General features: G+C 42.3%; 1 protein-coding gene across 2 annotated transcripts in view; it reads left to right on the top strand.

The window, feature by feature from the left end:
• Nucleotides 1–23,024, top strand: part of Ppp2r2b (protein phosphatase 2, regulatory subunit B, beta) — a 414,265-nt gene extending 391,241 nt beyond the window's left edge. Inside the window, exons 7-9 of one of the 2 annotated variants that reach the window (NM_027531.2) lie at nucleotides 4,952–5,121; nucleotides 19,466–19,557; nucleotides 22,224–23,024. In NM_027531.2, coding sequence (NP_081807.1) covers nucleotides 4,952–5,121; nucleotides 19,466–19,557; nucleotides 22,224–22,503 — 542 coding nt within the window. In that variant the 3' untranslated portion in view covers nucleotides 22,504–23,024. The remainder of the gene's footprint in view (nucleotides 1–4,951; nucleotides 5,122–19,465; nucleotides 19,558–22,223) is intronic. The other variant, NM_028392.3, reaches the window with a different exon arrangement.
• Nucleotides 23,025–23,560: the final 536 nt, after the last annotated feature.

The raw sequence follows: 23,560 nt of genomic DNA, 5'->3' as shown, positions 1-23,560 counted from the left end.
ATCTTTGCAGCTTATCAGACAGCCAGTAAGCCAGTGTCCAAATGATCGAGTGCTAGGTTCTGTGAGAGACCCTGACTCAAAATATTAGGTGGAAAGTGATAGAGGAAGACACTTACCATTGACCTCTGTCCTCCACCCACATGAGCACATCTGTGCAACACACACACACACAAACCTGTGCACAAGCATCCACAAACACACACCAAACACAAGTCTGAAGTTAGGCCCAAGTTTGCTTCTGAACTGGGGAGGAGACAATGCAGGCATTAGGCTGGTTCAGGAAGGCCCTGTAGGTTGAATCTCAAGTGGAAGAAATGAGAGAGCAAGACAGATAGGAAAAGAGAAAGGATCAAGTCAGAGAACAGGCACAGTGCTTCAAAAATATCCACAGCACCTTTATAGTCTCTGAGCCATAGGTCACAAGCTATACAGCCCGTGTGGCTCACAGGTAACTTGTATTTGATCACACCCTCAATTTATTTTGAACTTAGTTACTAGCATGCAAAACAAAATCAAGATTCCCCAGAAAAGTGTAGACGTCTCAGATAGAGCAAGCTGACCGTGGGAGCCACACTCCTCCTGGCAGCCATCAATGAAGATGGATGGAAACTGCCATTTGTATGGGGTGCAGGCACTCAAGTCAAGGAGCCCCCTTGTCTCTGCTGCATGCCTGTGTGTATTTACATTGTGCACTCTCTGCCTGGTCCTGAGGCAGATGATGGGTATACCAGACAGGACTCAGTAGGGTGCTAGAACCCAGGAAAAAGATAGACGGATGCTGACATACTGATGTAGGGTCTGGTGTGGGCTGGCCTGTCGGATGTCGACAGTAGGAACTCTCTGAGAGCATTTGAGCAGGGAGGAGCCTTGCTTTGGGATCAGTCATCTAGCACATGGCTGGGTGTCCTGCAGTCTCATGCCCTCTCACTAAACTGATGTCTCAATGCTTGGTCTACTGTCTGAAGCTCCTGGCATCTGGCTTTGTTGGTTCTATCAGACCATGAGCTTACCAGCAGCAATGGGAAAGAGAAAGTGGCTAATCCAGGGTAGTTCTGCAGATCCAAGCCATGCCAAGTCAGTTGCTTAGAGAGTAGGCTCTTCAAGTACCCAGAGAGAGAGAGCAGGAGGACTTGTCATGACCCAGGGAAACAGGAGCAGCTTATGAAATTTAGTATAGAGCCCATGAACTCCTGTCCTCTCCCTCTGCTGTTCATATGGTGAGAGGAACATCGGTTTCCTATTGCTGCAGTCCCAAATTATCACAGTTTAGAGAACTTAGGGACTAGAAGACAGAGTCCTGGAAGTCAAGTCTGACGTGAGCTCCACTGGGCCAAAGCCAAGGTGTCAGTAGAGTTATGGGGACCGTTGTCATTATATCAGACCCACCAGGTAATGTGACATCACTTTCTAGTTCTTTTTAAGTTCTTGAGATAAATTCTCTCAAACTCACAATCCTCCCACCTCCGCCTCCCAAGTACTCGGATTTCATTTTCTTGTAGTTTTGGTTGGGGTATATGTGTTTTCAGTGTTTGAGATTTGGTCTCATTCTATAACCCAGGCTGGCCTAGAACTCCTGCCTCAGTATCCCCAAAGTGCTGAGATTCCAAGTGTGGACCACTATCTCCCGATCACATTCTCAACTTAAACTGTGTCAATTTACAGTCTTAATTGCTCTTATCTACAATATATTACAAGTATGAGGGATGGGAACGTGGACATCTTAGATGGTAGAGTGCCAGTATCCTGTCTGCCACGAAAAGGAACTTGTTTTCCAATGAGGTCTGACATAGACCCCTGGTCACAATAAATGAGGAGGAACACAGCAGCCTCACTCTTTACGCTCACCCATATAGCCCAGATCTTACTCATGTGCCACGCGTGACCCTTGTACTTTTTGACATACACCATGGCCAGGCATGGTGGTAGTGTCTCATGAAACTGAAACCCTGGTGTCCCTGAGCCAAAAGTGAGCCCCGTGTTCATTTTCCCCTTATTATTGATGCTCCTTTTGTGCTATCAGGGCAGCGTTGGATTGCTGCAACAGAAGCCTCCAGCCCCTGCAGTGCTTTCGAACTTTCAATTCTTCTTAGTCATGTATGGCTCACACTTGTCTTATCATTTCTATCCATGTGAAGCTTTTGTACATGACTGAAAAAAATTAGGGTTTTATTTATGTCACTTTGATTTTTTTTAAAATAAAACATATTTCCATTGTGGGGATGGGACATGTGCACCCTATACACATGTGGAAGTCAGAGGACCACTTACCGGAATCAGTTCTCTCCTTCTACTATGTGGCTTCCAAAGACTGAAATCAAGTTTGGTGGAAGTGTCATTAACCACTGAGCATCTAGCCAGCCCTGTATTTCTGAAAAAGAGTCTTGCTATGAAGCCCTGGCTTCCTTGGTTCTCTTTGTGTAGTTTAGGCTGGCCTCTTTTGAAACATAGCAACCCTCCTACCTCAGATTATGGGTTTACAACGTCATGGCTGGCAAAGAGAGGTGTGTGTGTGTGTGTGTGTGTGTGTGTGTGTGTGTGTGCACATCCTCATACAGGTAGGTGTTGGGTATTACTGCCACCTTGACCCCCCCCCCTCTCATTTATACTTTTAGACAGGCTTTCTCACTGAACATAAAGCTCACCATTTTGGCTAGGTACCCAAGATCTGCCAGACCGTCCCCAACCCCACAACTAGGGCTGGTGTTCCAGATGTGCACAGCCATGCCCAGCTTTTTACATAGATGCTGAAGATCCAGATTCAGGGATCCTCGTTCTTATACAGCAAGCATTCTGACCACTGAGCCCTCCCAAGTCTCCAAAGTACATTTTTGGCTCATAGTAGGGTTTAGCTTTGAAAGCTTACTTTAAGACATTTATGAAGAAAGTATATATGGGGAATTTTTTAAGAGTCATCTGTAAAAATTAGGGGCAAATATGATGTCGTCTGCATTCACTGATTCTCCACCAGGGTTTGCAAGATGACAGGTGTCTGCAGTGTTCACTGGGGAACAGTTGTTTGTGGAATTGAAGTGTCTATGAAAAGCACCTTCCAAGGATTAAGCCACTGGGCCTCAGTGTTCCCCACTTTTGAATCCTCTAATGCTGAATATGATCTTAATTCTCAATCGCTAGCCCAGGTCTGGAAATCAAGACACTAACCTTTTAAATACAGTAGCTACTAACTAAATCTTAAACTACTTCTGTCAGCTGGGCAAAGGCCACAGTCTGCAGCCCTAGGGAGTTCTTACCCTCTGTGGGGAAACTGTGGGCCAATTCTCTCACTGGGCAAAATTATTGGCTATGTCTTCTATGTAGTAAAACTTGCTGCCTGCATCTCAATCGGTGAGCCTTTTCTCTCCAGGGGCAAAACTGTTGCCTGTGAATCTCCAAAGCAAAATTACCATCTGCCTCACTCCATACGGAAATTTCCAGTTGTCTCCCCATTATGGGGAAATTGTCAACCAGGTTTCAGAATGGAAAACCCTGACAGCTGCTCTTCTCCATGGAAGAGATGTCTGCAGAAGTGATTGATGTAAAACCTATGCACGAGTCTGAGTCTAGTTCTCCCTCGTTACAAGCAAACCTTTCACATCCCTCTCATCTGCCAAGATCATCAAAGCCAGGGTGATGGTGGCATTGAAGGAGAGACCAATAAGCCAAAGTCGTGGATGTCAAATGATAGCCTGGAGGTGATCTATTCCAGAGATGGCACTAAGTGGACTAAGCAGATTGTAATTATGCATTTATATGTATGTGTATAAGTAACAAAATTTAAAAAAAAAGGAAAAGCACAGGCTAGATGCAGACCAAATACAAACTTGGGCTGTGTTCCTGCCAGCTATGAGGACATCTTCACTGACTTATGAATGTTGAATGAATTCATACCATGCAGTACATAGGAACTCAAGAGGTAGTTGGTTTTAATTCATCCCAGTTTCTTTATTTCACCAGTATATAGCTTATAACGTGGTAAAACTCAATCTGAATTATAGCTAAGTTTGTGTGATATATTTTGTATATTAAGTGCGGCACAAATGACCTAAGTGCTATGGTTGCATTTATATGAAAGTGAGTTGATGATTGCCAAGATTCACAGGAATGAGAAATAAAGGGGTTTGTCATGGTGTTTTGTCTTGTTTTTGTTTTGGGAGGGAGTTATTAGAAACATCTGAACTTAGATTGTGGTATGATTACATAAACATATCCTGATATATAAAACCGCTGAGTTGTGCATTGTATTTTAGCATAATATAGATTACATGTTTTAGAAAAAAAAAAAACTGAAAAGTGTTTGAGCATGTAAAATAACTCCAGGGGCTTGGGGTGTAGCTAAGTGGTACGTGCCTAACATACATAAGACTGGGTTTGTTCCCAAATACCACTTAAAAAAAAAAAAAAAAAGACAAGGAAAAAGAAAAGGAGAGGGGGAGGGGAGAGGGGAGGGAAGAGGGGAGGGGAGAGGAGAGGAGGGGAGGGGAGAGGAGAGGAGAGGAGGGGAGAGGAGAGGAGAGGAGAGGAAGTCTGGAAAGGAGGAGAATGAAAGGAGATAGGAAGAAAAGAGGAGAGGTGAAAGAAAAGAGAAAGAAGAGTTCTAAGCTATCTCCCAACACAGGAATGCACAGACACTCAGAGATAAGGGGAAATGTGATCCAGATCTGGGGCTTCCAAACAGCCAGTGTCCCAGAAAGCAGAGTATCCCATGCCAGTCCCTTGGGGAAACAAACAACAGTAATATACCATATGCCAGTGTTTCTGTAATATACCATATACCAGTGTTTCTGTTTTTAGGGAGCTGCCACTGTTGGCAACTCCTTTATATTCTACAGACACCCGCCCTACATAGAAAGTTCACTGTTAGCTCTCTGGCCAGTCCCAACTTCAGAGCCTGCTTACAAGGCTAGGCTATCTGTATTCATCACGTTTTTTTCTTTGTCTTTCTTTTGTTCTGCAGTTTTTGAAGAACCGGAAGATCCAAGCAACAGATCGTTTTTCTCTGAAATCATCTCTTCAATTTCGGATGTGAAATTCAGCCACAGTGGGAGGTATATCATGACCAGAGACTATCTGACCGTGAAAGTCTGGGACCTCAACATGGAAAATCGCCCCATTGAGACATACCAGGTACAGACCACCACCCAGCCCTCGGTATCCAGAACACTCCCTGGGTGTGCTTTTCCATCAGCCTCTGCCTGCAAATGTTAGAAGGCTGTTCCTAGTGATGTGTTTGATAAAATACGGGTGCTGCGGATGCCATGTGATTTAAGATGAGGACGCATGTGGACCAGTTATACGCAGTTGTCGCCTGGAAATGTCATATGAAATAGGTATCATAGCTACAGTGAGCAAGGCAAGCATGCCTGCTCCAGTGAATCTCTAGTGAAGAAGCCTACTGATGAACAAGGAACCAACAGCACTTGCAAAAGGGATGGTGCTGAGACCAGGGGAGCCCAAGGCAGGGAAGCTTTGTAGGGTAGGGAGGGTGAAGGAGAAACTGTCATGGCCTCATTAGATCAAGTATAATCTAATTTTCCTAATGCTTAGAAAAATACCACAGCCAAAGACCTGAAGTTAAGAGAACTGTAGAAACTGAGAAAGTTTACCTTGACAGTAGACCGGAAGACAGAAAGCTGAACCGGGAGACAAAAGCAGGGTGAGGTTTTGCAAACTCTGGTGCTGAGAGCTTTACTTGTGTCCGGCTGGGCACAGTGGAGATCCATAAAAGGGTTTCCTACAAGGAAATGGCACTGAAAACAACGGGTTTCACCTTCCAGTGTGAGAAGCAGGCTACAGGAAAGGGGATGGTCCTGAGGCAGGCTAAATGGTGGTGGGATGGGGGAAGGGCAGGGAGGATGGAGAGTTGGTGACATCTGCTTGCTGATGGAAGGTGGAAGGGGGAAAAGCGAAGACTCCATGTAAGAAGCACTTGTCCTTAGCTCTGGGTGGCGGAACATGTGTGGAAGGAACAAAGGAGAAGGCATTGTCTAGAGGAATTTTCACTGGAAGAGCTTGAGCAGACTTGGTGGTAGAAAGGCTATTAAAAAGCCACGCAAGGGACTGGGAGATCAATCAAGAGACAGAAATAACTACTCTTATTTTAATATATCTTTAATTAGATAAAAAGAAATGAGGCAGAGAGAGGGGCATCTAGGAAGACAGCTTTGATTTATAGTGCTTTACTAGAGATGCGTTCATCTATCACAGAATTCACTCATTTCAGAGTAAGTAACACCCTAGGTTTTAGTATATTCACAGAGCTCTAGATCCATCACCAACTCCAGAATAATTTGTCCTTACAATTTAAAAAGAACATTCTGCTTGCACTGGGAAGGAAAAACTGTAACAGAGACAGGTGAAGATATAGAAAGAATGAATTTTAAAGTTATTACAAACTATCTTAGGGTTTTTATTGCTGCATTGAAACACCATGACCAAAAAAAATCAAATGAGGGAGAAAAAGGTTTATTTGGCTTACACTTCCATATTACTGTTCATTATTGAAGGAAGTTAGGACAGGAGCTCAAACAGGCAGGAACTGGAGACAGGAGCTGATGCAGAACTAACAGAGGGGTGCTGCTTACTGGCTTGCTTTCCCTGGATTGCCCAGCCTGCTTTCTTATAGAACCCAGAACCATAGAGGCATTTCCTCAACTCGGGCTCCTTCCTCTCTGATGACTCTAACTTGTGTTAAGTTGACTCAAAACCAGCCATTACACACTCTTTGGCAAATGGGTGACAGCAGCTTTAATGTGGGTGTCAGCAACAACAGAGGGGCCCAGACTCCTGATGTAATTCCAAAGTAAAATTACAAGGGTCTGATTACGTCGTAAGAAGGGACATATAGAAAGTTATCCCGTGTGTTAATGTATTTAACAACGAGAGGAGTGGAGTTGCCTTTTTATTTAGATGGGGAGATTAAGAGTTTTGCTTTGAACATGTTAAGCTAACGAAACATAAACAGGATAGGAGGTAGACAATCAAACGAAAGTACACAGTAGGTCTTCAAAGCCAGAGAACTAGAAAAAGCTGCCTAGGTGGTGAGTATATTTAAAGAAGAGACCAGGACCTGCTCTTGGGGTCTTCAGGTTAAGAATAGGAAGATAACTTGGTCAAGGACATTGAGTGGAAGGGGCCAGAGAAATATAAGGAAAACTTAAAGTGTTGAGGAGGCCAAGTGGACAAAATCTCAAGGTGGGAAAAGCCACCAACCATGCTGTTGCTAAACCTCAAAAGAAAAGGACTGAGCATTAAGCACTGGCCTTAGACATGTAGAGGTTTCCAGTACCCTAACAGAGGAGTATGCAGAACTGTGTGAGTATGAGCTCAGAGGATAGTCAAGAGACTGTGAAGAAAGGATCTGAGCATAGACGCTAGCTCTGAAAACAGAGAGTGGATTGGCAGGTGGCATGTAGGACACAGGCAGAAGGAAATTACAGTGTGTTTGAGGCCAATAGCAATAAACAGCAGAGAGACAACTGAGGTAGCTGAGTCTTCAAGGAACACAAGAAGTGATGGAGCCCAGTGAAGACTTGGTCTGAGGGAGGTGGGTAGCTCATCTGTCAGAGGAAGAAGAGTTGTATGAGTAGCTCAGACACAGGGGGCTGATAATGCCATTCTGGGAACACCCACATGTTTCTTACCACTTCTATTTTCTCAGTAGAATGAGAAAGTCATCTGGTGTAAACGGATAAAATCTTTAAGATGTTCATTTACCGAAGGGAGTTACCATAGTGTCACTCAGGGATCAGCTTGCAGTTTCTGTTCTTCATTTAAAACTTGAGGACCTTGAAAAGAGCTGGGCGTATAACTTGGTTGGTAGAGTACTTGCCTAGCAAGCATGAAGTCCTTGGCTCATTCCCCAGTAATATATAAACTGGGCATAGTAGTACACACTGGTAATGCTTGTAGTACACACTCAGGAAGTGGAGGCAGGGGGATCAGTTCAAAACCATCCTTAGCATGGGATACATGAAATTTGTCTCAAAATTATTTTAAAAAAATAAGACAAATAAATGTCTTCCATTTACCAGCTTGACACAGATGACAGACAGGAGGGTTTAACCTGTGATACACTTTTGTTACAGGGGTATAATTCAAAAAGAGAGGTTTGTTGAACATGCACATTAAGAGTGAGGTTGTCACAACAGACCCTCAAACTTAAAGGAGCTAAGAAAGAACAAAGTACTTGGGTCAGTGGCCTTGAAGACCTGACAGAAAGAAAGTAGCAATAGAAAGAGATTTGCATAGAAGATACTGCTTTAGTCATGTGATAGTGGGGATAAGGACAATCATTGGAAGAAGAATTCTGGGAGGGAAAGGGAAATACTCAAGTTGCTTCAAGGAATGGCAGTGCTTCTGATGGTGTAAGACCAATGGATAGATAACAAGAAATTGAGATTGAATGTGTGACATCAAAGGAACTGAGAACAAGACAGGAATAGTTGTCACAAGCAACAGGGCAGCCCATTTCAGCACATGGACTTGGGGGCAAAATTCCCCATCATCCCCTGGAGAGTTATAAAAAGTAGCAATGTCTTCAGAGACAAGAGCAGGAAGGAAAGGGGGTGGGGAGAGGTCATAGACACTGGAGTCTGGGAAGGCTGAGTTCCACAGCACATCCCAACAGAGCTTAAGAACCAAAATTCAGGGTCAATGGGCAGCATGATCACTGTGTTTACCCATGTAGTTCAAAGAGCATGCCCAATGCACAAGAGTTGGATTCTCCCCTAAAGCCTAGACTTCAAGGATCAGCTCAAAAGATCCTACCCAATACTAGTCCCTCAGCCCTGGGTATTTGGACCAACATAGTACTCGTGTCTTTTTCCAGCTGTAGAAGGTAAACCCTATAGTTTCATGATCCTCAATACAAAAGAGAGAATGCTGTGACTGGAACCTGAGTGTGGGTGGTATTGCAGCAGGCAGGCTGCCAGAGTGCCTCGCCTAGAAAAGAGAAGATTAGGGACACTTGGTGGCAAACACAATTACTTTTATTTTGGGAAAAGGCTTTTAGAACAAATCTAGTTTTAGACCACAGGTCCTGGTTCTGAAGCCACATTCGGCTGGTGCCAGACTTGGAGATCATATGTGCAGAACGCTAAGAAATAGGTGGCTCAGTACGTGTATTCAAATGGACTGCCACATTTTATTTTAACTTAGAAAAGCATGCCTTAGAGTCACTTAAATTTAAATACTATATCAAAGATGATAATAACACTATCTAAAATTTATAAACTCTCAGTGAGTATCTAAAATGGTTCTGGGGAAAAGAACTTTAGATGGGAGCCCTTTTCATGAGCAGCAAGGTATCCACCTACCCAACCTTGGCCCATGGACAAGCAGAGATCCCCCGCATCCCCTAGAGCAGTGGTCCTCAGCCTTCCTAATGCTGTGACCCTTTAATACCATTCCTCGTGTTGTGATGACCCCAACCATAAAATATTTTCATTTACTACTTCCTAACTGTAATTTTGCTTCTGTTATGAATCATAATACAAATACGTGTTTTCAGCTATCTTAAGCAACTCCCGTGAAAGGGTCACAACCCATAGGTTGAGAACCACTGACACAGACTGCTGCTGGGACAGCAGTATCTTCAGTGAAAGAGCCGGCAAAGAGGACGATGTGGTAGACATGAGTAGGCTGTGTTCCCACTGTGCATCTTGTGCACACACCAACAGAGCCAGGCATGTTAGAGACCTCAGTATCATTAGCTGTTTTCAAACTTCCCCACAGACTAGAGGTGGGTCAGCTGCATCTAACAGGCCGACTCCACCCACTCTGCCTGATTTTGATAAATACCAGCCTTCGGGTGCTTTCATGCCTTGTGAGCAGAGTCGAGTAGCTAGAACAGCTGGTCATATCACCACAAACTAAATGTTTACTATAAAAATGGAATGTCCCTAACCAAAAATGATCGAACGCCCAAAACTTTGTGAACGCCAGCATAAGGCCACAGTGGAAAATTCCATATTGAGTCTTGTGAACACAAGCTTCACTTCATGCATATCATTTTAAAATACTATATAAAACTCACTTTAGGCTATATATAAGGTATATGAAATATAAACAAATTTCATGTTTGGACTTAAAGCCTATTCCCAAGCTAATTCATTACATATATACAATCCAAACTACTGCTTTCCAAAGTGTTTAGAATGAGAGAGACTCAGTGTGTGTGTGTGTGTGTGTGTGTGTGTGTGTGTGTGTGTCTGGCATTTACTGGGAAAGCCTGCTAGTTCTTAAATATAGGTAGTTGCATTGAATCTGTACATAGCTTCATTGGGATGGCCATTTCACATATCTTTAGTTTATTTCTTCAATGTCTTGGAATTTTAATTATACAAGTTTTGCACTTCTTTGGGTAGATTTGTTCCAAGATATTTTTGAAGCCTGGGTGGGGCCATTTGATTTCCTTCCTCACTTGAATATAGGAAGGCTGTGGATTTTACGTATTAATTTTCTATCCTGCTACTTTTTTGAATGTGCTATAAGCTGTGGCAGCTTTCTGGTGGAGTGTTTAGACTCTTGTGTGTAGAGTCATATCCTCTGCAAATAATACTTTCACATCTCCCTTTCCTACTTGTATCCTCTGTCTCTTTCATTTGTCTTATGGCTCCAACTAAGGCTTCTAGCACTGTACTTGGAATGGGAAGAGAGGAGGACACCCTTGCCGTTCCTGATTTTGGTGGAAATGCTTTCTTTTGTTTTCCTTGTAGCATGATGTTGGCTGTGAGCTGGGCATATATTGTCTTTATTATATTGCAATATGATCCCTGTATCCCTAGACACTTTTCTCATTAAAGGATGTTGGATTTTGTCAGAGGCCTTTTCTGCATCTAATAGAATGATCATGTGGTTTCTGTCCTTGTATCTGTTGTTTATGTGATTTATTACATTTATTGATTTATGTTTGTTGAACTATCCCTGCATCTCCTGAATGAATCCAATTTGATCATGGAAGGTAAACAGATTTTTTTTCACTAATTGAAGTTTTTTTTTATCTTATATTTTAAGAACTTCATACATGAGGATTGCACACCTACATCACTCCTGCTTTTCTCCACTCTCCATCTAACTCCTCCTGTGTCCCTTCTCCCTCCCAAATTTATTATCTTTATTTATTATTGTTACATATGTGTGTGTATAAATATAGATGCACATGTGTATACACAGCCTATTGAGTCCACTTAATGTTGCTCATTAGAATGTATATTCTTTGGTATTTAGCTACAATATTCTGTAGATATCTGTTAGGTCCCTTTGATGAACAATGACATTTAATTCTGATATTTGTTTTTCTTGTTCAGATAATCTGTTAGAGAATGTATGTATGTGCAGAGATGACCATTTTGAATTAGACAACCTATGAGGGAGCTTGTCCCTGAAGAAAACTGATTTTCCTTCTCTTAACAGTCACTGACAACCTGCAGCTCTCTTTCTAGGAGTAAGACCATGTAGAATTTCCCCAGTCTGAGTTGGCATGTCAACTAATCCAGGCAACCACATTATTGAGAATTCATGGGCATATATTCTTTGTCATGTCTAGGGGACATTATGTAGTATTGAGGCATCCTGGGCCTCTCTCTGGCTCTTACAATCTTCCCACCCTCTCTTTGTGATTTTTTTTTTTCTGAGCCTTAGGTATCGGGGTTGTGTTGCAGATGTATCAGTTGGGAGTGAGCACCCCAAGGTCATTTATTCTCTGTGTTGTGGCCAGTTATAGGTCTCTGTAATTGTCTCTCTGTGTTACGAGAGGAAGCTTCCTTGATAAGAGTTAAGAACTATGCTTTAAATATAAGGATAAGTATTTAGAATATACTTAAGAATCATATTGGTTTAAGAAAATGGCAGTGGTGGGTTCTCTTCTCAAGTCTATGACTTCTCCAGACATGAGTAGTTACATTTATAGTAGAAGGCCCTCCAACTGAGCAGGCCTTAAGTATAATTATAATTAATCTGTTGCTTACCTCTAAGATAAAAGTGCCACTGTTGACCCCATTGTACATATCTTCCTGGCCCAGTCATTGTGGTGATTAATAGCTTTTTCAGCTGGGTAGGACTATCAATTATTCCTCTCCCTCAGCACCTTGTGCAGCACTCTCGATAAGAGCTCGTCCTAAGGAAGGAAGCTTCCAGATCAACTCTAGTTCAGTTCCCCCAAATCCTGTTTCTAAAGCCTATAGTATCTCCAGCAATCGGGACTTGTCTTCAAGTTCTGGGAGACAATAAAGGGCAATGCAATAGCCCATATTGGAGCAGGGGAGAGACCTCTTATATTCCTCTGGTATAACTAGGTCATGGAGTAGCTACACTTTTAGCTGTTTGAGCTCTGATTGCCAGAGTAGCTGTACCAATTTGCAATGCCACCAACAGGGAAGGTGGGTTTACTTCTTCCTCATGTTCTCACCAACATTTGCTGCTGTCTTAGTTAGGGTTTCATTGCTGTGAACAGACACCATGACCATGACAACTCTTGTAAGGACAACATTTAATTGGGGCAGGCTTACAGATTCAGTCCATTATCAAGGCAGGAGTATGGCAGTATCCAAACAGGCATGGTGAAGGAGGAGCTGAGAGTTCTACATCTCCATCTAAAGGTCGCTAGAAGACTGGCTTCCAGGCAGCTAGGTCTTAAAGTTCATGTCCACAGTGACATGCTTCCTCCAACAAGGCCACACCCACTCCAACAAGGCCACACCTCCCAATAGTGCCACTCCCTGGGCCAAGCAGATTCAAAACATCACGGTTGCCATTTTGTTTTCTTATCTCAGCCATTCTGATTGGAGTAAGATGAAATTTCAGAACATATTGATGGGAGGTTTCCCATTGTTGACATCATGGCTCTTGAAATGGAACCACCACCCCACTCCAGTAAGAAATAATTCATGGGTTGCTCAGTAGAATGCATAGTCTTTGGTATTTGGGTGGAATATCTATAGATCTGGTAGGTCCATTTGATGAACAATGTCATTTAATTCTGATATCTGTTTATTTATGCAGATGATCAGTTGGGAAAAGTTGGATATTGAAATCACCTATCATTGAGTTGCTGTTAATGTGTGCCTTTAATTCCAGTAGTGCACTTTTTATGAAATGGGATACACTGGAGATTGGCACATACATGCTTAGGATTGTAATACCGCAATATCACTTATTTTTTCTTTAATGAGGGACAGTCTTTCTTAATCTCCTGTGATTAACTTAATTTATTTATTGATAATAAAGCCTTCCCCTTCCTCTATTCCTCCAGTTCCTCCCCACCTCCCTCCTTAGTCATCATGGAAATGCAAATACAAACCACTCTGAGATGTCATCTTACATCTATCAGAATGGCTACGATTAAACAATAATAACAATAACAAAACCAAACCAAAAAAAAAAGCAGTTCTTGCTGGCATTAGGATAAAGCATCAGCCTACAAACGGGGAAGATTTTTACCAAATACACATCTGATAGAGCTAATATTCAAAAAATAACTTTCAAAATGTGCTATCAAGGGAGAGCCTAATTAAAAACAATGGGATACAGATCTTATCAGGAAATTCTCAAAAGAAGAAATGCAAATGGCTAAGAAACACTTAAAAGAAATGTTCAGCATCCTTAGCCATCAGGGAAATGCAAATCTGAACCACTTTGAGATTTCATCTTACACCTGTCAGAATGGCTAAGATTAAAATAAATAATAAATAAAACTGTCTACACTGGCAAGTCGAGTCAGGGAAACACTCCTACATTGCTGGTAGGGCTGAAATATTGTACAAGCACCACTGAAATCAACATGGAGGTTCTTCAGGAGGATCAAAATCAATGTACTTCAAGGTCCAGCTACACCACTCTTCTGCATACACCTAAAGGATGCTTCAACATACCACAGAGACACTTGCTCAACCAGGTTCACTGTTGCTTTCTTCACAATACCCAGAAATTGGAAGCAACTTAGGTATAAAGAAAATGTAGCACATATACACTAAATTGAAAGAAATTCTATGGCTTTCCTCCATGACAACTGTCACATGACTCTCTGGAGTTCCTCAATGTCCATGTGACTTGCCTCTTTTCATTTCTGATTTTGTTGATTTGGATATTTTCTCTCTTCCCTTTAGTTGACTTGGCTAAGGATTTGTTGTTCTTATTAATATTATCAAAGAACCAACTTTTGTTTCATTGTTTCTATTTTATTAATTTCTGCCCAGAGTTTGATTATTTCTTGCCATCTATTCCTTTTAGGTGTGATTTCTAGAGCTTTCAGGTAGGCTGTTGATATGGGATCTCTCCAGTATTTTTACGTAGGCTCTTAGTGCCATGAACTTCTCTTCATTGTGCCTCTTAAGTTTGGGTATATTGTGTTTTCATTTTTATTCAATTTATAAAAGGTTTTAATTTCTTTCTTAGTTGTTTTCACCTCTTTTTCATTCAGTGGAGTTAGCTGTTCCATTTCCATGAATTTGTAAGCTTTCTGTTGTTGTTGTTGCTATCCAGCTTTAATCCATGGTGGTCAGACAGGATACAGGGTGTTGCTTCAATTTTTTTTTTTAATCTGTTGAGACTTGCTTTGTGTCCAAGTATGTGGTCAGTTTGAGAGAAAGTTCCATGAAGTGCTGGAAAGAAAGTATATCCTTTTGTGTTCAGGTGAAATGTTCTGTAAATATTTGTTAAGTCTGTTTGGTTTATGATGTAAATTAGCCCCAGCGTTTCTCTGTTGGTATCTTGGCGAGAGTGAGGTGAGATCACCCACTATCAGTGTGCGAAGGCCAATATGTGATTTAAGCTGTTACTGTGCTTCTGTTATGAACCTGGGTGCTAGTGTTTGGGACATATAAAATGTTAAGAACTGCAATGTCCTCTTGGTAAATTTTTCCTCTGAGGATATAGTGTCTTTCCCTATCTCATCTGATTAGTTTTGGTTTGGAATCTATTTTATCAGATATTAAAGCCGCTACACCAACTGGCTTTGAATATCTTTTTCCATCCTTTTACCCTGAGGTGATTCTAAGCCAGGGTGATCCTTGATGTTAAGGTTTGTTTCTTGGATGCAGGAGAAGGATGGGTCCTATTAGATTACCTCACCCTCCTCTTCTCCAAATCCAACCCCCAGTCTCGTCCCCAGATCTATCACAAATTATCTAGCCTTCCTCTCAGGCCCCCTGCTCGCAGGGCCTCCCTACACACACACTCCACCCCTTTGTCCCAGCTCATTAACTCCAGTGAAATTCCCTGGGAACCCCCAAGCCACCTCCTAGGGAAACAGGTAGGCTGACTGCAGATCTTTGCATCTCTTTTCTCCTCCAGATCTAATGCCCTAGTCTCGCATTGTTTGTGCGTTCTGTTAGTCAGTCAGTGTCCTTTTATTGGGGACTAGGAACCATTGATGTTGAATGCTATCAATGAGCACTGTTCATTGATTACTATTTATTTTTGTTGTGGTAGTGCACTGTTTTCCCCCCTTCTTTTAATCTGGTAACCTGAGATTATTTATTCCTTGTGTTTTGTTTTGTGTAGTTAGCTTCTTCTGGTTAACCTAAAGTTTTCCTTCTAGCACCTTCTATAGAGCTGAATATGTACTATGTAATATGGTAGATACTACTTAAATATAGTTTTATCGTGGAATGTCTTTCTCCATCTGTGGTGACTGAAAGTAGTAGTCTGGGCTGGCATCCGTGGTCTCTTAGAGTCTGTGGAACATCTATCCAGATCCTTCTAGCTTTTAGAGTCTCTGTTAATAAGTCAAGTGTAATTCTAATAGGTCTGCCTACATATGTTACTTGGTCATTTTCCCTTGCTTTTAATATTTTTCTTTGTTCTATGAGTTTAGTATTTTAATTATTATGTGCCAAAGGGAATTTCTTTTCTGGTCCAGTCTACTTGGTATTCTGTATATTTCTTTTTTCTTTTTCTTTTCTTTTTTTTTTTTTTTCAAGACAGGGTTTCTCTGTGTATCCCTGGCTGTCCTGGAACTCACTCTGTAGACCAGGCTGGCCTCGAACTCAGAAATCTACCTGCCTCTGCCTCCCAAGTGCTAGTATTAAAGACATGCGCCACCACTGCCTGGCTCTGTATATTTCTTGTACCTTGATTGACACCTCCTTCTTTTGGTTGGGGACATTTTCTTCTATGATTTTTTTGAAAATATTTTCTGGGCCATTGACCAGCTGTCTTCTTTCCCTTATTCCTATTGTTCATAAATGTGTCTTTCCTTGGTGTCCCAGATTCCCTAGATGTTTTGTGCCTGGGGCTCTTTAGATTTAACATTGTCTTTGACTGAACTCTCCATTCCTTCTGTCTTGTCTTTGATGCTTGGGGCTCCCTCTTCTACCTCCTGTAGTGTGTTGATGAGGCTTGCGTGTGAAGTTCCTGTTTGAGTGCCTACGTTTTTTCATGTCCATAGTCCCCTCAGTTTGGGTTTCCTATGATTGTTTCTACTTTCAGGTCTTGAGTTGTTTATGCATTTTCTCCCACTGTTTGTTTGTGCCTTCATAGATTTCTTCAAGGGACTTTCTTCATTTCTTCTCTAAGGACCCCTATCATGTTCACAGACTGTTTTATCTTGTGCTTCAGCAGCCTTTTACAGGGACTCTTATAAAAGAGTTGCAATGTGTCATGGAGATATATTGTTCTGAGTGTTGTGTTTTCACCCCAACATCTGGGTTTGGAATGATTATAATTCTAGGTCCTGATATCTGGTCCTATCTTTTATGGGTGGGTGTTTTGTTCCTTGATTTCTGTTGCTCCTTCTGGTTCTTAGGAGAGTGGTGGCTGTGTGTTGCCTGGTATGGAATGCTTCTGGGATCCTGCCCAGTGTGGTCACTGTGGTTCTGGGTACAATGTGTTCCTATGTATTGGGAGTTGGCATTTAGGAATAGGAATGGACTAGAAGCAGGGTTGAGAGGGTCCACAGGAGGGAGGAAAGCAGGGTGATTCATCAATATCTGCTTAGTCACCTGGGAATTGGGGCAGAGAGTAAGTCCATACATATCACAGTAGTTATTCTGCTACAGAGCTGATATGAGACTAGGGGATTGGATTTAGAAGAGAGAGGATAGCCTACCTGTTTGCCTAGCCTGTGAGTTCCCAGGGAATTTTACAGGAGTTAATGAGCAGACACAATGTGGAAGGGGAGGCTCTGGGAGGAGGTCTGCTTGATCCTCTGGAGATGGTGGCTGAGAGGAGGGGGCGTGTTCAGCAGATGACTTGCTACAGAGGTGAGGATAAAACTAGGGAGTTGGATTTAGAGGAGAGATCTGCAGTTAGCCTACCTGCTTTTCCGCCTGGTTAATTTTAATATGAAGGCATAAAATTAGGATAGCAATACCTGCTTGCTTCCTACTTGTTTTTAGACTTGTGCCCATCTTTAATGCTGAATTTCTTATAGACAGATTGACTTTTGTTTCCTAATCCACTTAGCTAGTGTGTGTCTTTTAATTGAAATATTAAGGCCATTAATATTTAAAGTTATTATTGAAAGGTATGTGTTGATTATAGTTATTTTAGGTTTGTTTGGGTTTGGAGTGTGTGTGTGTGTGTGTGTGTGTGTGTGTGTGTGTGTGGTTTTGCTGTTTGTGTTCTTAATGTTCACATTTCATTAAATACAACTGTTTTCTTTCTAGAGTCTCTTGGCTTTTCTTTGTTCCAGTTTTCTTCCTAGGGCTGATTTAGTTGGCATGAATTCTTTTAGACTATTTGTACCATGGGAAGTTTTCCTTTCTCTATTACTGATAGATAGTTTGGCTGGATTTGTAGTCAAGCTTAGCATCCATGTTCTTTTTTAATTTGGAGTGCATTGCTCCAGGCTCTTCTAGCTTTCAAAGTTTCCATCAGCTATTTTTCTGATAGATTTTCTTTTATATGTGTTTTGTGGTTTGTTTTTTTCCTCATGCAACTTTTACTACTCTTTCTTTATTCTATATAAATAGTGTTTTGTTGATGATATGCTCTTCTGGTCTGTCTGTTGTACTGTGTTTCCTGTATAAGTATGGGTGTGTCTTTCCTTAGGGAAGATTTTTTTCAATAATTGAAGATCTGGTCTATGCCATTGACCTAGAATTCTTCACCCTCATCGATACCTATAGTTGGAAGATTTGGTCTTTTCATGCCGCCACACAGTCCCTGCATAGCCCTTTCCTGTGTAATCTTAATTTTTATATTCTTTGTTTGTGTGGTCTAATTCCTCTAATATTTGAGACCTGATGCTTTGTCATCTCTTTATAAGACTTCCCCCTGAGTTTTCTAATTCAGAAACTGGATTTTTCAACTCCATCTTCATTCTCAATGTTTCTGGGTTTGGGGGTTTGTTGTTGTTGTTGTTGTTGTTGTTGTTGTTGTTGTTGTTGTTGTTGTTGTTGTCATTTTGTTTTGTTTTTAATGGATCCGGTTTTCAAATCCATAGCTTCACCTGTGTGCTTGGAAGGGACTCCAGCAGTCCCTCCTGCCCAGCCACCTCATACTCAAAAGAAAGACCAGGAAGCCTCTTCGACTCCAGCTTTCCACTCTACTCCCCAGGACTCTGTGTCCTATCAGCCCTGCCCCACACCTTGTCTAGAGTTTAGCTACTGCTTTTGGCCCAATGCCAGCCACTCATCAGTGAGGCAGAAACTAGTCCCCTTGGCCTCGGCCATTTGCTCTTATGCATTATTGAAACACAGTAGGCTCCGTTGCTCTATGATGTGCTCTATGATCTCATCCTTCACCTTGGTCATGCTTACTTGCCACACATGTCTGTCATAGTCCTTCCTGGACCTGTGGCCCTTCATATATGCTCTTCTTCCCTATGGTTGGAAAGCCTTCCTCCCAGATATTGCCCAGACTCATTCACTCCTCACAGGCTTTTGAGGCCATGTTATCTTCCCACACCTTGAGTCCCACTCTACAAAAAGTAATGTCCTTCATCTCTCCGTGCCTTTTTCACTTTCATACTCTGTGACATTAGCACTGTTTGAAACTTCTCATGCATTTATTCCACTCTGTGGTTGCTTCATCGATGCTCTGCCTTAAGCCCTGGAGCAGACTTTTAATGAACAGCAGTTTGTCAAAATTCTAAATGAATGCTAGCCTCTAACACCAGCTGACCTTAATTCAATCCCCAGAGCCCACATATAAGGGAAAGAGAAAACCAACTCTACAAAATTATCCTCTGCCCTCCATCTGTGTGTGTGCACGCACACACATACACATATACATACATGGTCATGCAGGCACATAATAATAATAATAATAATAATAATAATAATTCTACTATTTACTGGCTCCTTCTTTATGCCACTATGTATTCAAGCAACCTTCTTCAATGCACACTAACATAAGAGCTCACTGACCCAGGCTCTCTTCCTAAAGACAGGGAGGGCTGCATCCAGTACAGGGCCACCCGATGCAATGCAAGGGAACACAGAGGGGATGAAGAACACGTCACCAAGTTGGTATTCACAGGAATCCCTGCCTTATGTCATGCTGACATGTTCTTGGTGTTTCCTCCTAGGTTCATGACTACCTCCGCAGCAAGTTGTGCTCCCTCTATGAAAACGACTGCATTTTTGATAAATTTGAGTGTGTATGGAATGGGTCAGACAGGTAAGAAATGCTCAGGGTTGAGAGCCTTTCCCTTGAGGAAACTCTGGACAATTTATCAAAAGTGGGGTACATCCAAATGGAGATTAATGTTGAGCACCAAGAACCAGCCAGAACTCATTATGTGGTCACTGACTGGAGATTGTGGTCAAGTCTACAAAGAGAAAGAGTCTGTGAGGCCCCAAGTTCATTTTAGAGCTGGCACAGGTGACAATTCAAATGTCAACAAGAAAATGCTGTCTTTGACATACAAGGCACCCAAAGGCACTCAAAAGCTAGGGCCACGTGCCTTCTAAAGACCACTGATCATGAGAACTCTCCTGCATAGTTCTGATTTCTGCAAGGTGGCTTTCTAGGCCCATCCTCTAAGCTGTTAGAGCAGACCTGACCGAAAGCACTAGTGCTTCAGTAGCAGAATTCTAGCCAGTCTCATTTATCACATTCCTTCAGGGTGATTTATTAGTGTTTTAAGGCCTTTGATTTCTACAATACTTCATATTACCTCCCAATAGTTCATGTTTAGTTTGACAAGTACAGATGATTCTTTTGACTATCTGTAAACTAGATGCAGGCTGCTGGGGCTCCATTTGCTCCTTAATGAAGGTGGCCCCAGAAAGAGCTTTCAATAGCATGGAACTTTTTCACAGCTGGCCATTCTCAGATATCCAACTTTGAGTCAGTGCCATGGTCTCTGACTATCTTGCCCTTCTTCCCAAACCACCAATCCATCTTCTACTTAGCTGAACTAGACTAGATGTTGCAAACATGTAGCAAAGGACCCAGGTTATATTATCCAGTTTATACGGGTTAAGGGAGCAAAGCAACTAACCCATTTAGCACTTAGCCATTGTTAGTTGATACTATTGACACAACTGTTACTTTCCAGCTCACCCTTCATTAACCTAGATTCAAAACCAATGACTACTAGGTACCTAAGCACAAGGGCATTTCTCCCATACATCTTCTAATGGCAGCCACCAGCCCAGTAGGGTTATCTCCATTGTTTCCATTCCGCAGTTGAGGAAGCTAGGAATCAGCGTAACTGGGGATTAGTGCGATGTCCTCACCTCATAAATTTGTAAGCAGCAATTACAAAAGTAACAAAATTTTGACTTTGAGTCCTGAGATCAGTTCTTCCAGAACATAACTGGGAATTTTGTTCAGGATTCAGATGAAGTTAAGATATTTAAGGATAAAACTTTTTTTTTTGACTTGCTTAAAAGTGAGTCAGATCTTGCTGGAGAAGTACCATTAATGTCCCGGAAGCTACAAAGTCAGGTGGTTGGATTACACCTCACAGCCCCGCATATGTGCATTCTGAGCCTCTCACGGACTCTCACTGTCAGTGTACCCACCTCTATCTCCTCTGAAATTCCCTTGCATGTCAGTGTACCCACCTCTATCTTCTCTGAAATTCCCTTGCATGAGCCACTGAAAGCTTAACTGTGGTTGTGGAGGTAAAGTCCCCTCTACCCCCATGGCAGTTCACTGGAGCACCCAGATACCCCTTTATCAAATAGCACCCCATTATTGAGCCAGTGGAACAAAATCCAACCTCAATCTGCACAGTTGACAAACTTCCCAAAGCAACCCAGCCTTATCAGTTTCTTTCTTCCACCAACAAACAGATGATACCAGGCACTAATCTACATTAGTGTCTTTGATGTACCACCATGAGATAGTACACCTAGGGCACAGGCAGTATCCTGTATCTCCCCAATACCTGCCATCCATCTTAAAATGTCAGCTTTAAAGACTCAGTACCCTGCTGCTGGGAAGCCTTCAGCATCTCCTGTTCTTCTACTCACTCACAGATATCCCTGCAAATGGTTAAGCTGTAAAAACACAGAAGCATCCCCTATGTGTAGTACCTTAATCAAAGTTTAGTTATCAAGGAGAAATCTGTTTCCTGTCTCTCCTGGCAAAGCCATGGTGTTCATTTTGTGGACAAGTTTTTATGAAGCAGCAGAATATAGAGTTGGCTCCTAAAAGGAGAGAGGCTGCCCTGTTGTGGTCGTGCCTTAGCACTTGACAACTCAGGCAGATGAGCTAAGTTACAGTCCCAGAGTTCAGACAGCTAAGAAATCCCATAAAAATTGTGGGTTGTGGGTGAACACTGAGAAACGGTTTGCTGAGCCTTTTTTTTTTTGGTGGGGGGGGTGTTGTTTGTTTGTTTGTTTTTCAAGACAGGGTTTCTCTGTGTAGCCCTGGCTGTCCTGGAACTCACTCTGTAGCCCAGGCTGGCCTCGAACTCAGAAATCCGCCTGCCACTGCCTCCCAAGTGCTGGGATTAAAGGCGTGCGCCACCACTGCCCGGCAGTTTGCTGATTCCTCTTTACACCTGCTCACTGTGATCTCATAACACTAGTGGAAAGTAGGTACCCCTAGGATCATAACAATTGACCAGATCAGTGACTCAAGAACAGAAGGGTATCTCTAGAGTAAAAAATGAGTAATACCGATGGCTATTGCAACCCTTTGTTCCAAGCCCAGCCAAAGAACTTGGCGCTTTCAATGATTCAAACAGAAGTCAGTGTTCTCAGTTTCTACCTATGTAGTCCCAGTGAGTGGCCATGATAAGCATCCTTTGCTCCTGAAAGATGCCGTGAGGTTGTGTTACCTCTCCTCTCTACAATACTCAGTCTCTCCGTTTCCCCTCTCCCTTGCAGCGTCATCATGACAGGCTCCTACAATAACTTCTTCAGGATGTTCGACCGAAACACCAAGCGTGATGTGACCCTTGAGGCCTCAAGGGAAAACAGCAAACCCCGGGCTATCCTCAAACCCCGAAAAGTGTGCGTCGGGGGCAAGCGAAGAAAAGATGAGATCAGTGTTGACAGTCTGGACTTTAGCAAAAAGATCTTGCATACAGCTTGGCATCCTTCAGAAAACATTATAGCAGTGGCGGCTACGAATAACTTATATATATTCCAAGACAAGGTTAACTAGAAGGACGAGCTACTACTTAGTCTCACATACTGAATACTAGTCAAAACAAGTTTTTAAATGTTCCTTTGGGTCTTCATTTTGATGCATTGACTTTCATTTCCCTATGCATAAAACAATTGGAATAGAACTTTTAAAAGGAGTTCAATGTTCCCCAACTCCCCAATTCTAAGAGACGTCTGTCAAACTCGGTAGGCTTGGGACACTTCTGTTTAGACTTGAGAGCTGCCAACTGGCAGGAATTCTTCCATAGTCGACTTGAATTTCTGATGCGTTCTCGTTCATTGCCCACTTCTCTCTGGTGGGTTCTGTGTTTTGTTTCTAGGTGTCTGCTGCGATAAAATGAGATTGTCTGTAGTATTTAAGGAGAAAAAGAGATAAGGTTTTTTTTTTAATTAAGCATTCCATTTGTTTGAAAAAAATCAACAACAAAAAAAAAAAATAAACACTGTTTACTCTTAAGAGTTTCCTCTTTGTGAAAAATATAATAATAAATCAGGCCTGGCCAGTATGTTTCCCACCCATCTCCTTTTACACAGCTCTACTGAAGCCAGAGACTTATTTCATGAGGCTGAGAAAAGGGTACAGAATGGGAAGGGAGGGGGCCATCATGACACTATTCTGTCCTTCGGTAAGCCCCATAGAAACAGCCTAGGAATGTGATTGGCCAGAGCACCACAAACACTTTAGAGAACTTAAACAGAGTCCTTTCTCCACAGGGCTTCCCAGGGTTTACTTGGCAAGGCCAGCTGAAACCAGATCCTGCCATTGCTTGTCACTCTTGCTGTCTTTCTGTTTCCTTTTAAATGGCTCCATCTAAACCCCTACCCCCACCCCCGCCTACATGGACCTTGCCTCTTTCCCTTCAACCTCTGCCAGAGGATTTGCCCATTGGCTTCTTAAGGCCGTGCCCCGGTTGCTTAGTATCAGGGGTTCTCAATAAAGCATTGAGGTGGAACAGTGTAGCTCCCCTCCCCACAAGAAAGGCTGGCCTGTTCTTTTGAGTTAACGCCTCCTGAGTAACCCCCTCCTCTCTTCCAGAAATAGCCATCCATCAGTC

Source organism: Mus musculus, chromosome 18 (assembly GCF_000001635.26).
Source record: "Mus musculus strain C57BL/6J chromosome 18, GRCm38.p6 C57BL/6J".
Classification (NCBI taxonomy): domain Eukaryota; kingdom Metazoa; phylum Chordata; class Mammalia; order Rodentia; family Muridae; genus Mus; species Mus musculus.
The sequence above is the reverse complement of the archived record's forward strand: the minus strand, read 5'-3'. Positions and strand labels throughout refer to the sequence as shown.